The 18,418-nt window shown below is 42.0% G+C and overlaps 1 protein-coding gene across 1 annotated transcript in view; it reads right to left on the bottom strand.

The window, feature by feature from the left end:
• Hydin (HYDIN, axonemal central pair apparatus protein) overlaps positions 1 to 18,418 on the bottom strand; it is a 235,242-nt gene that overhangs the window by 67,522 nt on the left and 149,302 nt on the right. The window contains exons 29-43 of the mRNA XM_013012798.1: positions 18,056 to 18,180; positions 17,067 to 17,194; positions 16,439 to 16,575; positions 16,088 to 16,215; positions 15,745 to 15,936; positions 15,007 to 15,156; positions 13,801 to 14,040; positions 11,420 to 11,588; positions 9,361 to 9,537; positions 7,887 to 8,060; positions 7,190 to 7,363; positions 6,218 to 6,437; positions 4,590 to 4,731; positions 3,285 to 3,468; positions 1,827 to 1,968 (exon numbers count right to left, since the gene is read on the bottom strand). Of these exons, the coding sequence (XP_012868252.1) occupies positions 1,827 to 1,968; positions 3,285 to 3,468; positions 4,590 to 4,731; positions 6,218 to 6,437; positions 7,190 to 7,363; positions 7,887 to 8,060; positions 9,361 to 9,537; positions 11,420 to 11,588; positions 13,801 to 14,040; positions 15,007 to 15,156; positions 15,745 to 15,936; positions 16,088 to 16,215; positions 16,439 to 16,575; positions 17,067 to 17,194; positions 18,056 to 18,180 (2,482 nt within the window). The remainder of the gene's footprint in view (positions 1 to 1,826; positions 1,969 to 3,284; positions 3,469 to 4,589; positions 4,732 to 6,217; positions 6,438 to 7,189; positions 7,364 to 7,886; positions 8,061 to 9,360; positions 9,538 to 11,419; positions 11,589 to 13,800; positions 14,041 to 15,006; positions 15,157 to 15,744; positions 15,937 to 16,087; positions 16,216 to 16,438; positions 16,576 to 17,066; positions 17,195 to 18,055; positions 18,181 to 18,418) is intronic.

The following is an 18,418-nucleotide window of genomic DNA, read 5'->3' as shown; positions in this document are numbered from 1 at the left end:
TTGGTAAGAAATGTACGCATTATCCTGCCCATGCAATTGTAACCCCTCTGTACAGTTTGTTCACAAATAAAATAAAATAAAATTAAAAAAAGAAATGTACGCATTATCCTGCCCATGCAATTGTAACCCCTCTGTACAGTTTGTTCACAAATAAAATAAAATAAAATTAAAAAAAATCTCTTGGTTATGTTTGCCTAGACAGATATTTAATCTGTGTTTATTTGGATCTTCTTTCATGGAAGAGAAGAAAAAGGGCTAGAAATAAGCTTGATCCTTGAAAAACAACTTTTAAAGATGTCTCTAGTATTAGCACAGAGGTAGCTCCACCTCTTATAGTCACATCTGCTGTTCAGACAACAGACAATGATATTTTGGATATCAGTTCTTATCATGGCTAGTTTGGAGCCATGATGCTGGGTCTGAAAGTCACGTTATTCTCCTCTCCCTCCTTCCCTGACTGTTGTATATTTAACATGACCTAGGTACCAAAGATGAGCTCCATGTATGAACAAAGGATGAACAAGTGATGGGTACCATGTATGAATAAGAAGTGAGCCAGCACTTCTGAAAATACCTAACCCATATCTCCTTTCATTTCTAGGAATCTCCAGTTGTTCCTGGTTACTGTGGTTCTTTGCTCACTGAGGCAAACTCATTAATCTATGTGGTGTGTGTGTGTGTGTGTGTGTGTGTGTGTGTGTGTGCGTGCGCATGCACATGCACACATCTCTGTGAAAGAGGAAAGGAGGGAGAGAGAAAGCAAGCAAGAGATAATTGATGAACTTTTTGTCCTTTTCTTTTGGCAGTACTGGGGGTTTGGACTGTGAGCCTTATGCTTGCTTGGCAGGTGCTCTACAACTTTAGGTATTTTTGAGTAGTGTCTCATGTTTTTGCCCGTGTCTAGTCTTGAACTGTGTCTCATGTTTTTGCCCGTGGCTGGCCTTGATCTGTGATTTTCCTGATTTCTGCCTCCAGAGCAGCTGGAATTATAGGTGTGCACCATTTAACTTGGCTTTGATCTGCATTTTCTAAGTCTACCATGAGGTCAATGCCTGAAAGCAGAAGCTGTGTTGAGAAAGAAGAGTTTCCTTTGGTATCCCAAATCTAGGCTTGTCATGCCTTCAGAGACATGGATGCTGCTACAGTGGCCCAAGCAGGAGAAGGGCTGATGGCATGCTATCAGGGTTTTGGGGAATATAAAGACTCTTTTGGAGTCAGTGAGAGCAATCTGGAGGTTGGGGGAGAGGAGAAAATGGGGTTTCCTTGTAGGGGAGTGAAATTCCAATGTTGGAAATTCCAAGGAGTGGGATGCTTGAAGATCTCAGGGACAAAGAGACTTACGTACCATGGCTCATGTGTAACTATAGCCCACCTGTATGTCTGAGAGAGCCTGAGCTGGCATCCCCACGTCTCTGGAGTTTTTGATGTAGACAGGTCTAGTTGTTCCCATGAGGTACCCAGTGAGGGGCTGTCTGCTGATGGGAAGTCTGCCCTGGGTCTCAGTGGGCACTGCTCAGAATGAAGACCACAGGTAGAGGCAGCCAGACCTCGGGGGATGGGCAGTGCCACAAAAGGCCAAGAGGGGGTCTTAGGAAGTGAGAACATGAACTGAATTCTGGGAGAAGCCATCGTACCCATGCCCCGAGAGTGTCCTGGGTGTGGACACCCAGGAGCACAGGTAATAAGCCCCTCCCTGTGTGCACTTCACAGGGAAGCCAGCAGGCTAGAAGCTGCACCCCACCGGTCCCAAATACCCCCAGTAGAAGGAAGAAGAGACATGATGTATTTTCCTAGTCTTGCAGGGCGGTGGGTCTCTGGGTACCCACCTCTTTTTCCTTTCTCGAAGAACCTGCCGCACCTCCCTGTCAAAGGCTAGCTTCTCCTCCTCTGTCAAGGCGTCATATTCTTCCTCATCCATGTTTTGGAGACGTGCCTTCTCTCTCTCCAGAGCTTCCTTGCGTTTGCGGTCTACGAGGGGAGCAGAGCGGAGAGGGAAGTCAAGGCTGTCAGCCTAGCCAGGCTGTGACAGCAAGAGGAAGCAGGTAGACAGCTGTCATTCCTAATCCTTGCTGGGATTTCTTTATTCCCACTACTGAAGGTGGTTCCATCTGTGGTCAGCTGATTATGATCTGTTTCACATCCTAACCCCCAGGACCCATGGATGTATTTGCTATAGCAGAGGAGTGCTTGCAGATGTGATTAAACTCATGTCTGAATGTTTGTGTTCTCCCAGGTTCATATGTGTATTATCCAGTAGAGTAGCTGGAGCAGAAGCTTCTCAGAGGCAGGGCTCTGCTATCCAGGGATAGCATTACCACCATCAAATCACAATCCTCAGATCTCAGGACTATTTCCAAGTTGAGAATTTCAGTAACATTACTCTATGTTGTTGTAGGTATCTTTTTAAAACTCAAAATTTTTAATCACTGATTTTTTTCATAGGTGCAATGACAGAAGACAAGACTTCTGAAATTTCTGAGCTTTTTTTTGTGTGCCAGTCCTGGGATTTTAACTGAGGATCTGGGGGACGTCTCTGAGTTGTTTTTAAAATTTTTTTTATTGCTCAAGGCTAGTGCTCTACAACTTGAGACACAACTACACTTCTGGCTTTTTGGTGGTTAACTGGTGATAAGAATCTCATGGACTTTCCTGCCCAAGATGGCTTCAGACTATGATCTTACAGATCTCAGTCTCCTGACTAAACTAGATTATAGTCATGAGCCACCAGCACTCAGCATTCTCTGAGCTTCATTTCTTCTCATCTGTGAAACAGGCACAATAATCTTAACAGGGTTACTATGAAGATTTCAATCCAAGGTATATAAAACATTTCCCGTAATGTCAAACATTAGAATGTAGATTTTTTTAAAGTTCATTGGTCCCTATGGTATCCAAGGAAATGCAGTTGGCTTACACCAAATCAGCAAGCAAAGCATCCTTGGAGTCAGGATAGCCCATAGCGTGTTGTCCTCCGGCCAGTGTAGTAAGAGAGATGATGGTGTGTGATGTGTTTGGAGAGAAAGAGGAAGGTGTCTGCTGTCAGATAACTGAGTTCCACTCATTATCTACCCTCTTAACTGGTTGCTTCTGTTTCAGGGCCTTCATACCCCAAAGGAGTCATGTGAACCCCTGGCTGCCTTCCAGGGTAGGGGTAAGGCACCAATAAAAATGTCACCTCTGCCCAGTAGATAATCACATCAGAGAAACACATTTGAAAGCCTAAGTTCCTGTGGAAAGACCTGTTAGGACTTGGGAAGGGTAACTAGGGAGTTGAGAGTCCTTGCCTTCTTGTTCCTTTTTTGCCTTCTCCTGGGCCTTCATGGCTGTGTAATCCTGGGCCATATTGAGAAAATATATATGTTCCCGGCTGCCGATGGCCTTTAGCAGGCAGAGAAGGGTGGCAGGCGCATTCCGAGCAAACAGTGTATCCAAGCTATCAAACACCACTCCTCGATAGCAGTCACTCAGCTGAAATTGGAGAAAGCAAGACAGTTACTGTCATGAAATAAAAGAGAAGAATAAAAAATATCTAGTCTAGTGAGATGCTGGTGGCTCATGACTGCAATCCTAGCAATTCAGGAGGCTGAGATCTGAGGACTGTGGTTTGAAGTCAGTTTGAGCAGGAAAGTTCATGAGACTTAGGTCAGCAAAAATCTTAACCAGTAAAAATCTGGAAGTGGAGCTATAGCTCAAATGTGAGAGCACCAGCCAAAAGTCTAAAAGCTAAGGGACAGTGCTCAGATCTTGAGTTCAAGTCCCCAAAATGGTGCCAAAAATACCTATTCATCCATATTTTTATGGCACATAATTATAGAGCAAAAATTGATTCTGTCTCTGTATAATAAAGGGAAAAGAAGGGTCTGGGAAGATCGAAGAGGCAGGAAAATGAAAGATGTTCCCTCACACACAACAGGTAACAAGAGCAGCAGGAGCAGATAGGTCCTCCTCTTAGTGATTTCAGTGCCTTGAAGTGCAGTGATTCTAATGATATTCATCACTGCAGAATAATTTTCAATGCACTGTGGGCTTATTCAAAGTGGGGTCCAGAGACTGGTGACCAATGGCCAGGAAGGTTGTTCTAATAAAAGGAGATACTTGTATTAGAACACAAATCAGTTATATTACTAAACACTGTTCCAGCTGGCTTTTATTTAAATATGTAATGTATAATCTTTTCCCTCTGGCTATGAGTTTGTCTGAGTTCTAGGGCTTGAACTCAGAGTCTGGGTGATGTCCCTAAGCTTCTGTGCTCAAGGCTAGTGCTCTTCTGTACTTCTGGCTTTTTTTGGTGTTTCATTGGAGATAAGATTTTAACAGACTTTTCTTGCCTGGGCTGGGTTTGAACCATGATCCTCAGCTCTCAGCCTCCTGGGTAGCTAGGATTAAAGGCGTGATTGACCAGTGTCTGTCTACTCTCTAGCTCTGGGTCTGGGTCAATGACTGTTGGTGGTGAAAACATTCATCTTTTGTCTCCAAGGCCTCTGGGTCTGAGCTGCTGTGGGTGGCAGATGGCCCAAAACACCTATCACAGGATGGGATCATGTGTGAATGCTCAGTGGGCTGTTCTGTGCTGGTGGGTGTGGATATACCTGTATTCGTTCTGACAGGATCTGTATAAAAAGTTCATCAGGGAGCACGCAACTCATCAGACCAGTCTCCCCTCCAATACTGGCACTGACACTGAGCCTGCGCTGTGTAGGTCCCAAGAGGAGAGGGCTGGAGGAAATCTGTTACGTGAGAGAAAAGTCAGGAGTCAGAATCCATCTTTGTGTACAACATCTGCATCTACAAGCCATGTGACTCCAGGAAGACCATCTAATCTGTCCCTGCGTCTCATCTGAGTGACAGCAACTGCATTGCAAAGTGTAAGATTCCAATCTTCCTTACAGTGTTGCTGGCAGCTTCAAATAGGAATATTATGGGAGGTTCTTTATGTCCTGACTTCAGCTGTGTGTGTTTGTGCCTTTATTGACCTTATTGACAGGAAGCTGGTGCTGATACTGGGGCTTGAACTGGCTCCCTACTGGTGTTCTAAAAGTTAAGTCATACTTTCACATCTGGCTTTTTGCTTGGTCTGGCTTCAAACTGTAATTCTCAGTCTTTAGCTTCCTAAGTTGTTTAGGATTATAGGCATGAGCCACTGCTGCCTACCTAGTTAAATTCTCCTTTAACTGCACTCAATTCTTCCCTTCCTATATTCTCTAGGAATCTCATCCCCTCTTGGGTTGACTGTTATTTTATACTTCTTGAGGGACTCCTTCCTTATAGACCTGCTTATGCCTTTACTTCCTTTCTTGACCTTGGATTTGTTCCTCCAACAAATACTCTGTTTTAATTAATCAATTTATTTTTTTTGTGCCAGAAATGGGGCTTAAATTCAGGATTTTGTGTTCACACTTGGCTTTTTTTTTTGCTCAATTTTGGCATTCCACCACTTGAGCCATAGCTCCACTCCCAGCTTTTTGCTGGTTAATTGGAGTCTCTGGTTAATAAGACTCATGGACCTTTTTGCCTGGGCTAGCTTCAAAGCATGATACTTAGATCTTAGACTCCTAAATAGCTAGGTTACAGGCGTGAGACACCAATGCCCAGATAACTACTCTTTTTTGCCCTTCTTTTCAAACATCTTAAAGTCTACACTCACTTGATTTTACTTTCTACTCATGACCATGAGTTACTCTTGCTCCTCTGTTACTGCCTTTAGCACATACTAGTTGACCAAGATTGTTCTTTAAGTCTATTGGTGACTTCTTCTATTGGTGACTTTCCAACATTTTTGCAGCCTGACATAACAATGATATTCCTTTAGGTTGAACATAGGAAATTGTTGTTAGGGAGTTCTAAAATATTGAATACTGGCCATTTCCTATGGTTCAACTTAATTTTTTTCTATTCTCCTCTCTTATAACTAATGTCATCTAATTATAGATATTTACAAGTGTGGTCACCTCCTTCATCAGACTTCATCAATGCAACTTGAGAGCAAAGGCCTTGCTGTCTTTATCTTTATGCATTGCCAGCACCCAACCCAGTGCCAATAAAGTGAAAAGGAATTACTGGGTTTCAGCTAGGTGAGCACTAATTTCAGAACAAGTTGTGTAGGGACAGTGCTTAGTCTGACCTGGTAAAGATACCTACAGAGACAAAGGGTGCTGGCCTGGCTGAAGGGGGCTGAAAGATGAAGGATCCATGCCACCCCATGGGGAAGCTGGTTTGTACCTGTGATGTTTCGGATTGGTGCTGGTGATGCTGTTTCTGTGACCCAGAGCCATGGCTGTCCGGTTTGCCTTTGGAGAGCAGGAGGCTCCCACGCACAGTCTTAGTAGGTTTAATGTCCAGGGTGGCCAAGGTTATATCTGAGGTAGGTTTGCCCAAGTTCTCACTACTCAGTCGTGGTGTTTGTCCTATAATGTTTTGGTTCAGAGAAGTTTCCTGGGCTATTAGGATAAAGTGAGTTTTTATTACAAGTTATCTTAGAAAATGCCAGTGGGGATGCCACACTGAGACCTCAAAACCTAGTGGGCTGATCTAGATTGGAAGAAGGAGCTCTGCCCATTGCAGACTGAATGATGGAAGATTGGCCAATAGGGACTGAGTTGGTCTGTGTTTACTGTCTCTTCCAGCCTAGAGGGTAGTGATTTCTTTCTTTCTAGATTGTAATAATCTCATAAGTTGTTGGTATACTAAAATGCTGCCTTGGAAACCCAACACCCGACTTCCCAAGATTTTAGACAGACCTTTTTAGATTAGAAAGCTAGGTTAGGGCCACTTTTACCCTTCCCCCAGCAGAACCACCCACATAACAAGCTAAGTAATAAGCATGTGACTGTTAGCAAATACAGCTTCAAGATTAGTTTCTTCTTTCCTTTCCTAGCTCTACTTCTAATTGAAATACAATCCTTCCAAAAGTCTAATTATTTAAAAGGTATAGAATTAGGAATTATGTTGTGATTGTTTACATGAAGAAGATCCACTTCTGAACAGGTATATTGATCATATTCAACATGTTTCCCATTGAACAGTTGCTTTCCTGCCTACTCGGTCCTCTCATTATCCAATGGAGCCAGGATCCTTGAGTTTTGGTAGCTGGTTATACCATGTTTCATTACTAGGGGACCTAGAAGCTCAGTTCATTTCCTGTCTAGCAATCTGCCTTGACCAAAAAACATCAGGAAGAATGAAGTCTTACCAATTTCTTCTGCTTCTCTCATGGACTGTTCTATTGCAGCCCGGATGCAGAGCTCACGGGCACGGATGCCAGGGCCACTGTTGCTATCTGACATAGCTTCCAGGATAACAGAGTCAATGTTCAAGCAGGCTGCACTGTAATACTTGGCTATGCTGACAGCATTGGCTGTCTTTCCTGTAAAAAAAAACACCAGGCACTGAGTTTTATGGTCCTCATTTGTTCAATGTCTTAAACAGAAGTCTCTAGAATCCCTTATAATGTGACCTACCCTCAGAAGCACCTATTATTACTATGCTATAATTAGGGATGATAATCTATAAAAGAGATGTTGCTAGCTACATAGTGGTATATACCCATCCCAATAACTTGGAAGACAGAGGCAGGAACATTGAGCAGCATTGTAAACTTGAGGCCAGCCTAGTGAGACCCTGGCTCAACAAAAAGGACACTCTTATGACCATTCTATAGACAAGGACACTTGATCACATACAACTTTAGCAACCTTTCCAGAGGCACAATGCTATCAATGGAAGTAACAGAGTGTGATGGGTCTTTTTGGCTCTGGGGACATGCTTATAATCTCTGCTGTGCTGGTTCCTAAATGAAATGATTGGTATCTTCCCTGACCACCCAGGTAACATCTTTATCCTGGAAGCTATGAGTTTATATAGGAGACATGGCACCCTTGGTCACCTACCTGACATGGGTGTTCCATGGATGATAATGGCGATGCCTTTCCGGCTCTTGGCCATGCGACCTTCTGCAGAAATATCAATGCCCAGGTGGCGAGCAATTGCCTTGTTCACAGGGTTGTTTTCTACCTCCCCTACCTCTTCCACAGAGTGGCTCTCAACGCTCTGAATCTTGTCAGCTGCAAATTAAAAATAAAGGTCGGGTGCTGGTGGCTCATGCCTGTAATCCTAGCTATTCAGGAGGCTGAGATCTGAGGATCAAAGCCAGCCTGGGCAGGAAAGTCTATGAGTCTCTTATCTCCAATAAACTACTCAGAAAACCAGAAGTGATGCAGTGGCTCAAGTGGTAGAGCACTCGCCTTGAGCTGAAGAGCTGAGGGACCACGCCCAGGCCGAGTTCAAGCCCCAAGATCAACAAAAAAAAGAAAAAGTATGTGTGTGTTCATGTACGTGCATGAGCAAACATGTATGTGTATGTGAATAGTCTCAGAATTTACATGGTACTGATGAAAGCAGAAATTTGAGTTTTTTTGGTGCTAGTCCCTGGGCTTGAACTCAGGATCTAGGTACTGTCTCTTAACTGTTTAGCTTGAGTCTGACACTCTATCACTTGAGCCACATTCTACTTCCAACCTTTTGGTGGTTAATTAGAGCTAAGAGTCTCATGGACTTTCCTGGCTGGAGTGGCTTCACACCATGATCCTAAGATCTCAGCCTTCTGAGTAGCTGGATTACAGGTGTGAGCCACCACAGTGCCCTGCTCTCAACTCTTTTTTCTAGAATGAAGAAAAAGAATGTTATAGTGGTACCTATCTATATCATATAACAATGTTTCTTTTGGCTAATAATTTACCCATTCCTATTGAAATTTAAAAAGATAGATATTCTTTAGTTCCAATTTTATATGTCTCTAAATATTCCTTAGTCTGCTGGACTTACAGCAGTAAAGGTTCAAGTCTTGAAATGAATGCTTAGTCTAGTTAAAATGTAAATAATTATGACAAGAAGAATATATCATATACTATACTTAGCACAGAGTAAGCAAGTGGGTCAGGGCTTCCTAAGAGGACATGGCTGGTGGGCAAGGCAGGGGTGATGAGCTGCCTAGGGATCCCAGAGAGAACTTTTTTTTGTTGGTCATGAACTCAGGGTTTGTTGGGGCTTGAACTCAGGGTGCTGTGCTTGAGCTTTTCTGCCCAAGGTTAGTGCTCTACCACTTTGGGTCACAGTGCTACTTCTGGGTTTCCAAGTGGTTAACTGGAGATAAGAGTCTTACAGAATTTCCTGTCTGGCAGACTTTAAACTATGATCCTCAGATCTCAGCCTCCTGAGTAGCTAGGATTACACTCATGAGCCACCAGTGCCTGGCCAGAGGGAATATTTGATAGAGAAAGTTGATGAATCATTGAATTTGAGTTTGATTTTTTTCCATTTCTTTCTATTAAAAAACAATCTCCAAACATTAAAATGCTCAATTACTTGGAAACAACACTCTTTCCAGGCTTTCCTCATCCTCATCTTCATCTGGGTAGATTCTGGGGTCCAAGGGATTGTGCCGCTCTTCTATGTTGGATGTGAGGGAGATCCCTCGGCTGAGCGATGTCCTCTTCGTGCTAGCAGAGGTTCCCTGATCGGATATGGTTATATCTTCCTCTTCTGCCAGGGAGCAAAGGATGAAAACAAATGGGGGAGAGTTGGGAGGGGAAAAGGGAGATGGGGCCCAAACAGAAAGACAGAGGAAGAAGAGAATCATAGTATCAGCTACCATGGCGCTGGACTATTCAATCCCACCAAACAAGGCCTGCAGTTAGCTGGCTGTCTAGAAGTTTCTCTGCACATAAGGGTTTTTTTTCATTTTAACATTGATTTAAATATCAAAATTTCACATTTGATCAGAAAATTTGGAGAATTAAGAAGAGTCAAGAATTACAAAGTTCAAGGGAAGGGAAATAACAAAATGGTGAGAAAAGGATAAAGGGTGAACCAATGTAACAGTGATACTCACAAGACACTATGTTGGAAATGAACTTTACAATGCGGGGACAGGAGAATTGAGGGGGATGGAAAGTGGGAAGGCATAACATTGTTTGACAAGAAATGTCATAATAAAAGAAATGTACTCATTACTCTCCTTATGTAACTGTAACCCTCTGTATATCACCTTTACAATAAAATAAAATATTATTAAAAAAGAATTATAAAGTTCAGTTGTAAAAAGATATTTGAGATAGACCAATGGGAACAGGACTTGCAGCTGAATTTTATAATACCACACAGGAGAACTGCAATGTCTCAGAGTTTTAGTTAATTAATTAAGATTGTTTTCTTTTTCTTTTTTAAAACCAGTACCAGGCTTACATTCAGGGTCTATTACTCTCACTTGGCTTTTTTTTCCTTTTCTTTTCTTTTTTTCTTGTCAAGCATGTTAATGTTTGAGTCATATCTCCAGTCCAGCTTTTTTTGCTGGTTAATTGCAGATAGATGCTCACTGATTCTTTTTGGCGAGGCTGGCCTTAAACACAAATCCCTGATCTCCTTGGATTACAGGCATGAGCTACCATACCAAGCTTATTTTTTTAATTTCAAGAAATTTTTAAAATTTTAAATTTGGATCACACTGTACACACCAGTCAGACTATTGCATGAACCTTTCTCACACCAGTGTTATCACCACCTGCCATTGGGTGCCCCACTCTCCTCATTGTCCCCTCTTGTGCAGCATCTCAGTGGGCGCTGGGGCCAGACACACTTTTTGTTTATAAATGGGATTTTAGCCTGCGAGCCTGAGAATGGTAAGTATGTACCTTGGGGGCTGGGAATGTGGCTCAGTGGTAGAGTGCTTGCCTAGCATACATGAAGCACTGGGTTTGATTCCTCAGTACCACATAAACAGAAAAGGCCAGAAGTGGTGCTGTGGCTCAAGAGGTAGAGCATGAGCCTTGATCAAAAGAAGCTCAGGGACAGTGCTCAGGCCCTGAGTTCAAGCCTGAGGACTGGCAAAAAAAAAAGAAAAGAAAAGAAAAGAAAAAAAAAAGAATGTGCCTTGGGGCATGAGGGAAGCTGAAAAAGATTGTCCATAGTGAGTGGATATTCAGTGGATGGGGGGCAGAACCCATTGACTGGGCTCCCTCCAGACCTACCAGCCCTAAAACTCCAGATCACTTTCCATTAGACCAATGAAAGACAAACCCATAACCATGGTGTGTATGAACCATAAAAGCCACAGCTTTACTTCTGGCCTTTTGGGTAGTTAATTGCGGATTTCAGGCTCATGGACTTTCCTTCCCTGGGCTGGCTTCAAACTGTGATCTTCAGTTCTCAGCCTCCTGAGTAGCTAGGATTGCAGGTGTGAGCCTTCAGCACCTGCCAATTCACAGATCCTTTATATATTGAAGTCCCTAATAAAGATTATAAATAAGATGCATAAGGTACCTGGTACTTGACAGGAACTCAAAAAGTAGATGGTTCCACAGCAGAAGTAATTTAAAGGGGTCAAGGTAGTTGCTGAAGCCAAGTGAATGTCAGGTTGAGCTCTTACCAGTTTCCTGTGCCAGATTCTCCAAATATTTCGCCTTCATCTGCTCTTCTTTTGACTTCTTCACCTCCTTAAAGTACTCACAGACTTCTGGGGGCAGCTTCTCCCCTGGAGTGCGGGGAGGCAGCAGTAGGGTATTGTAGGAATCATAGCCCTTTAGTTGTCGCAGGATCTATTCAAGGCAAGAACAGGAACTGCTGTTGGTCTCACTGGAACTTTCTGCTCTTCTCACTGATCTCATACAAATCCCTGTTCTTACCTGAGGCTGAAGTTTTCTGAAATGCTTTCTAGATTCTACAGGGTGGTTCCCCTTTTGGAGAGGTCTTTTTAAAAAGTAAAGCTGAATACTGAGCTTATAGGGATTTAAGATCTTTATTTTCCTTAGATCTGCCTAGGTATTTCACATGCAGAATTTTTTTTCTTATTTAAAAAGTAATGTCTAGTGGTTTTCTTTTCTTTTTTCCAGTAACAAAAGTGTGGAATTCCATTATCCATTTTGTTTGACATGTTCTTAAAAAATTCAGTCATGCATTTCTTGATGACAGGAACATGTCCTGAAAAAATGTGTTATTAGGTGATTTCATTATACTAATACCACAGAGTAGGTTTACACAGATGAAGAGGATTATGGTGTCACTAGGTGATACAATCTTATAGGACCACTATCATATTTAGAGTCCATTGTCAACTGAATGTTGTTATGTAGCACATGATGGTATGGAATTGGAGCAATATTATACTAAGTAAGCCTTTTTTTGAATAAATGGAGAATCTAGGGAAAACCAGGTAAAGTGGTATTAAGTGTTTCTGTGTGACTATGTGTTAGGGAAGCCAGAAAAAATATGGGATGCCCAGTTAAATTTTAATTTCAAGTAAGCACAAAAATAAATTGTAGTATAAAAATGTTTCATGCAGGCCGGGCGCCGGTGGCTCATGTCTGTAATCCTAGCTACTCAGGAGGCTGAGATCTGAGGATCATGGCTCAAAGCCAGCTTGGGCAGGAAAGTCCATGAAACTCTTATCTCCAATAAACCACCAGAAAACTGGAAGTGGCACTGTAGCTCAAGTGGTAGAGTGCTTGCCTTAAGCTGAAGAGCTGAGGGACAGCACTTAGGCCCAGAGTTCAAGTCTCATGACTGACCAAAAAACAAAAATGTTCCATGCACTATGTGGGGATATTTGTACTTTTTTTTTTTGTCGGTTGTGGGGCTTGAACTGATATTTGTATTTGTAATGAGTAAGCATTTCTCTAGAATTCAAATTTAATTGGGAAAGATGTTTTTCCCTCTCAGATCTAGCAATCCTAGTGGGCATGTACATTTATAAAACCTAGTAAAATAAAGTTATAGAAATCATGGTACTTCTACAGTATGATTTATTGGTGTGACAGACCGTGTTCTTATGGTAACTCTTATGTTACCAATTTTAGTTATTTGAAAGCCCTGGTAAGAAGTTCATTCTAAAATTATGTGGAAGAACCAAAAGAATTAAAACATTACTGAAGCTGAGTGCAGAGGGGTGCATGCCTTTAATCCTAGCTACTTAGATGCTGAGATCTGAAGACTGCATTTGAAGCCAGCCTAAGCCTGAGCAGGAAAGTCTATGAGGCTCTTATCTTTAATTGACCACCACAAAGCCAGAAGTAAAGCTGTGCTCAAGTAGTAGAGTGCCAGCATTGAGCAAAAAAGCTAAGGGACAGTGCCCAGGCACCGAGTTCAAGCCCTTGTACTAGCATAAGACAACAACGACCTAACAAACCAAAAGAATAAAGGGAAAAGACTGCCTTACCAGATACCAGGACTTATGAAATGGCAATAAAAGGTAGGGTGGTACTGAAGTTGAGGCAGATAAATTGATCAGTGAAATAGGGGACAGAGCTACAAATTGGAGACCCATTTGTATGTGGAAATGTATGACAAAGGTGGTATAGAAGATCAACAGGGAAAGGAAGAAATATGCCCAAGGCTGGTGGTGTAGGGGTGCAAATTCCTGACCAACATGTATCAATGTTGGCAACTCTGAATGGCCAACCCTGTTCTAGATCTCCTGGTATGATTAGCCAAAGTCTCTCGTGTAGGCTCATCACCCATATGTATTTTTTCTTTCTGCCTAACGCTGGTTTCTTATTCCTCATGGCTGTTTTCATTATAAGTATTCAGTAGTTCTTCCATGTCCAAATCTCAGACTTACAGGTTATGATTTCCATGCAAGTGGGACTCATCAGTTTGCTCAGGAAGCAGAGAAGAAATTGGTAAATTGACAAGAAAGAGCTGGTTATGGAGGAGGGAACAGAGGAAAGCTGTCCATGAGGAGAGAGTGAGCCATGAACAAGGAGGGGCTCAATGTGTAGAGAGAATGGGAGAATGACCTGGATTCCTGCTCACCTTCTCTTCCAAGATATATTGCTGGTCAAATTCTAAGGAGTAAAACTCAATTGGAAAGTTACAGGGATTCTTCACAATCACGTCTGCCTCCTCTCCGGTTGCAAAAGGAAGCAATGGCCCCAGTTCTAGAACTGAAGGACAGAATTCCAGGCGTGGTTCCAGACCTTGTCCATTTGCAAGAAGAGTAAGCCTTTGAGAGCTCTGGCCAATCTGGAAAACTAGAGTTTGGCTGTAGAATTTCTGGAAAATATGGAAATAAAATAAAAACTTGAATTTTAAAAAATGCTGTATTTCATGTAAAACTGAAAGCTATTAAGAGGACAAAATCCTATATAGATGAAAAAACACAAACTTTTCTAATAAAGTGGCACATGCATAAGCTCTACAACCAGTATTTAAATGGTGGGCTATTCAGTGATTTCTCTGGGCTGCTGATGTTGATGGAGATACAGATGTGTGTGCTTATTGGTTTCAGGACCAACTAATTACTCCAGTATAGTCAGGCAGTTCTCTCAATTAGTGGGAACAATTTTTAAAAATTACTATTGACAATTTCGGTTGAAGGTTGTAATAACTTAGTTGAAGCTGCCAGGGTAAGATACTTTCAAATTCAGATTTTTAACAAGTTAATCACAGAACATATATTCTGTGTTACTAATGCTTTTAGCATTGTACCAGGGAGGTTCCTGTAATCAAACACATTGGTGTTTCTGCAGCTGCAATGTTTGACTCTGAAAACCAAATAAGATTTTAGTCTATGTCAGTTCATATGATATTTTTCTGCCAAATAGATTTTGATAGGAAACTTATGAAATGCTCCCTTTCCCAACAGGTTTTTTGAAACTTAATGGATATCAGAACTGCTATAAGGGATTTTTGATATGGAATAGCATTAGTTTTTATTTTATCAGTGAGCAAACTGAGGCTTAGGAGCCTAAGTGATTTTTCTGAAAGACATATAACTTATATGTGCAGAGGTAGAAGACCTTCACTAATCAGGGTGGTTGATAAGAACTGATTTGTCAGCTAGACCTACTGATTTCAGGCCATTAATCCACACAGCAACTCTATGAACTAGAAGCACTTGAGCAGCCATATTCAGAAGAGCAAGGCACGGATTGTTCATAGTTTCCCTTGAGACTCTAGGAAACATGGGCCTTAGCAAGGCTCAGAGATCTGGAGAATCTAAGTTCTTTTCATGCTCACCTCTTCTTTTGGCATGAATTTCACCTGCACATTGGACCTCTCACCAGGATCCAAGATTCCAGAAGTAGGTTGGATCTCAAAGATCCGTGTCTTTGGTTTTAATTCGGCATGCAGTTTCCGTCTTAAGTATTTTGGCATGTGTTTCTCCAGCTGGTTAAAAAAAATTGAACAATTAACCTGAGTGTGGTGGCTCAAGCCTGTAATCCTAGCTACTATGGAGGCTGAGATTGGGAAGATCCTTGTTTGAGGCAAGAAAAAAATCCTGAGAATCCATCTTAACCAATGAAATGCTAGGCAGGATAGCTATGTGGGAAGTGTAAATAGGAGGATGATCATCCAGGATGACCAAAACAAAAAGGGTTGAGGGCATGGCTCAAATGGTTGAGAGCCTACTTTGCAAGCTCAAGACTTTGAGTCCAAACCCCAGGACCACAAAAAAAAGAGGACAATTAGAAAATCTTCTATAGAAAATGGACTTATTCCATTCTCCTCTTATACAACCTACATTTTCTGAGTACTTCCAGGGTGTCAGGGATGGGTAGATACCAGAGGTACCAAGATAGCATTTTCCCTGATAGCAAGGCCTGTCAGAACCATAAGTCCTGGATTAAGGGTCTAGGCAATGGTTCCCAATGCATGTGTTTGCACTAGATACTCACATGAACAGAGGATGGGCCTAGAATTACTGCTCTAACTGAGTGGAGGAGAAAAGGGTATCAACAGCCATAACACATTTACCTTATTAACAGGCTTCTGGGTCTGGATAAACCATTCACAAGGAACTTGCAGATGATTGGAGAGTTGAATAGTTTCTACCATGCACTGTCCACACTGAATTGTGGCAAACTCCACTTTTCCACAAGACAATGACATAGTTGGAATGGTCACATTAGCTCGGAGAATGATGTAAACTGTTGGCCCTCCAACCACCTGGAGTGGACATGAAGTTGCTGTTACCATGTGGCATGTGGTAGAGGGGGATGGATCAGGATTCAGACATAAGAAATGGACATCAGGTTGGGGGGAAGTGATCAACAGGCAGAGCTGGAAAGCTGAAGCATGGGCCAGTGGGGTAGCTTACCTTAATGGGGAGAATAATTTCTTTGTTTCCCACAGGAAGATTGGCCCCTTGTGGGTCGAATCTCATTTCAAATGTTTCTGTTTCACAATAAGGTAGATTCTTTACACGATCTAGTTCAGTACTGAAGCCTAGATCAACAAATAAAATTTCTTTTGTGAGAAGGTGAAACAAGAGCTGATCTAGGTAGACCTTCTCTGGGGCAGTATGATCACTCAAAGTATCACTGAATGGCCCAATAACTCCATTTGTGATTCCAGAAGTATGAATGCCACTGAGGCAGGGCTTAGTAGATGGATGTCTTCCTTGTTGGAAATGACAAAATGACAGGAGAGGCATCCCTGGACTGGTTACCTGTATCATGAAGGACATGCTTTTCTGCATGGAAGGACACTGGAAAGTGACTGGTGTTGGTGATCTTGATGATGTGGGTTCGGACATCACCATGGACAATGTGGCCAAAGTCCAGGATATACTCTGGTAGGTGAATTCTAAAACAGTTAACAGGTTCTTCTTACTAGTCACTTTCAAATCTGGAAAGCTACTTGTGTATTCCTTTATAGCCATACCCAGTCTCCTCTATCCATAGCCCTTACCCCTTTCTCAGGATATTTACTTTAGGAAAGTTGTAAAGTGAGAGTATGAGTTTCCCCCAATCTATTATGCACAATTGTGTTCTCCAGAGGCAGAGTAGCTCAAGTTTTTTCACTAGAATGGACACTAGAAATAACATAGTTTCTTCAGAAATTCACACCATGTTTTAGCCATCATCTCTTTAATGGGCCTGAAATAGGGCCTGTCTATTAGATACAGCTCTAATACTGATTTAGAAGTCAGAACTGCCTGGTTGGGTTAATGGTAGGGAACGGCAGACAACATGGATGAGTGGGTTTCATTTCTAGATGTTCAATTTCAGGGGACACTCTATTCTTCTTTGTCTATTACACTCTAAAATAAACACAACACCTGAAGGGCATGGTACCTGGCTAGTCTGCGGTGACCTTTATGGCTGAAGCACGTGTCATCTGTAGAATTAATTGTTTTTTGACGATCTAGGGCAAACTCTTGGACTATAAGTCGTTCTACTTCCATCTGGAGATGAGCACTTAACTAGAAGGAAAAATCAAGCAAATTGTTGTAGAATATGCTCATTGAGGATGATGTGATCCACAGGGGATGAAAATGGACTATTCTGGGGAGTGAAAAAAAATGTGTATTTTAGGAGGGCTCCATTCTGAACTGGCCCTCCTCTTGGCTAACTCCATACATTTCCTAGGGAATCTCACTGTTTCCTGTGAGTGCAGTGACTGTGATGATTCTCAAGTCACTTTCTCTAACCAATCTTTCTCCCTCAGCCCCAGAAGTGGCTCTGACTCCTTTGTTGGATGATGCACAGAAATCTCACGCTCAGTAATGGAGCATCTGAATTCATTCCCCTTTTTTCTCACAACTTCTTGCTTCTCTCCCTGCACCGTTTCAAGTGTCAGTGTTCCCCTGCTTATCTTGTCATCCAAGGGAGATATATAGTAGTCATCCCTACCTCATTCCCTATCCAGTTAATCTGGATCTATGACAGTTCCACCTCTGGAATATTCCTTGAACCCACCCAATTCTCTCCACCATCACTATCAGCATTGTTCACACATTTAGTATCTTACCTAGAATCATCCCACCAGCTTAAAAAAACACAAAAACCACAACTTACCATATCTACTCTCATCCCAGAGCTTCACAGAGCAACCAGGTGTATCTTCTAAAGATGAAATGCCTCTGGTTAAGGCATGTTAGTGGCCCTTAATTTACTCTCAAGGTGTCTACTTACTTTAGGTTCATCTTTCCTTCCTTTCCTCTTTCCGTTCTTTTCCTTAGCTATCTTTTCCTTTCTGTTCCCCAAAGACACCATGCCCCTGTGAACCTCTGCACATGCAATCTTTCTGTACACATTCTGTGCAGGGAGAAACTAGTTTTTACCTCAGTAGATTCATCATCAGGCACTTCCTCAATAATATCAAAGTGATCGATAATGTCATATTTGTTGTACTCTCTTTCTATATTTTTTTTTGCTTGATCCAAGTAGGTCGCATACCTTTCATTGCCTTTGGAAATTGGAAGGAGAAGAGAATCAGCATAGTTAGAAAAACATGAATTATCTCCCAAACACCAACTCTCAGCTCAGGGTAAAATAAGAAGGGAAGGGAATTTTTGTTAATACTTTACCTGTCATGCTTTCTCTGCTTTAAAGGATGCAGTAATTTGTGAACACATTAAATATACATCTGAGGTCATGCTGAGTTTCATGAGGTTGTACTTGAGTGAATTACTATCTGGGTTTCA

The sequence above is a fragment of the Dipodomys ordii genome, unplaced genomic scaffold, assembly GCF_000151885.1.
Source record: "Dipodomys ordii isolate 6190 unplaced genomic scaffold, Dord_2.0 Scaffold18, whole genome shotgun sequence".
Taxonomy (NCBI): domain Eukaryota; kingdom Metazoa; phylum Chordata; class Mammalia; order Rodentia; family Heteromyidae; genus Dipodomys; species Dipodomys ordii.
The sequence above is the reverse complement of the archived record's forward strand: the minus strand, read 5'-3'. Positions and strand labels throughout refer to the sequence as shown.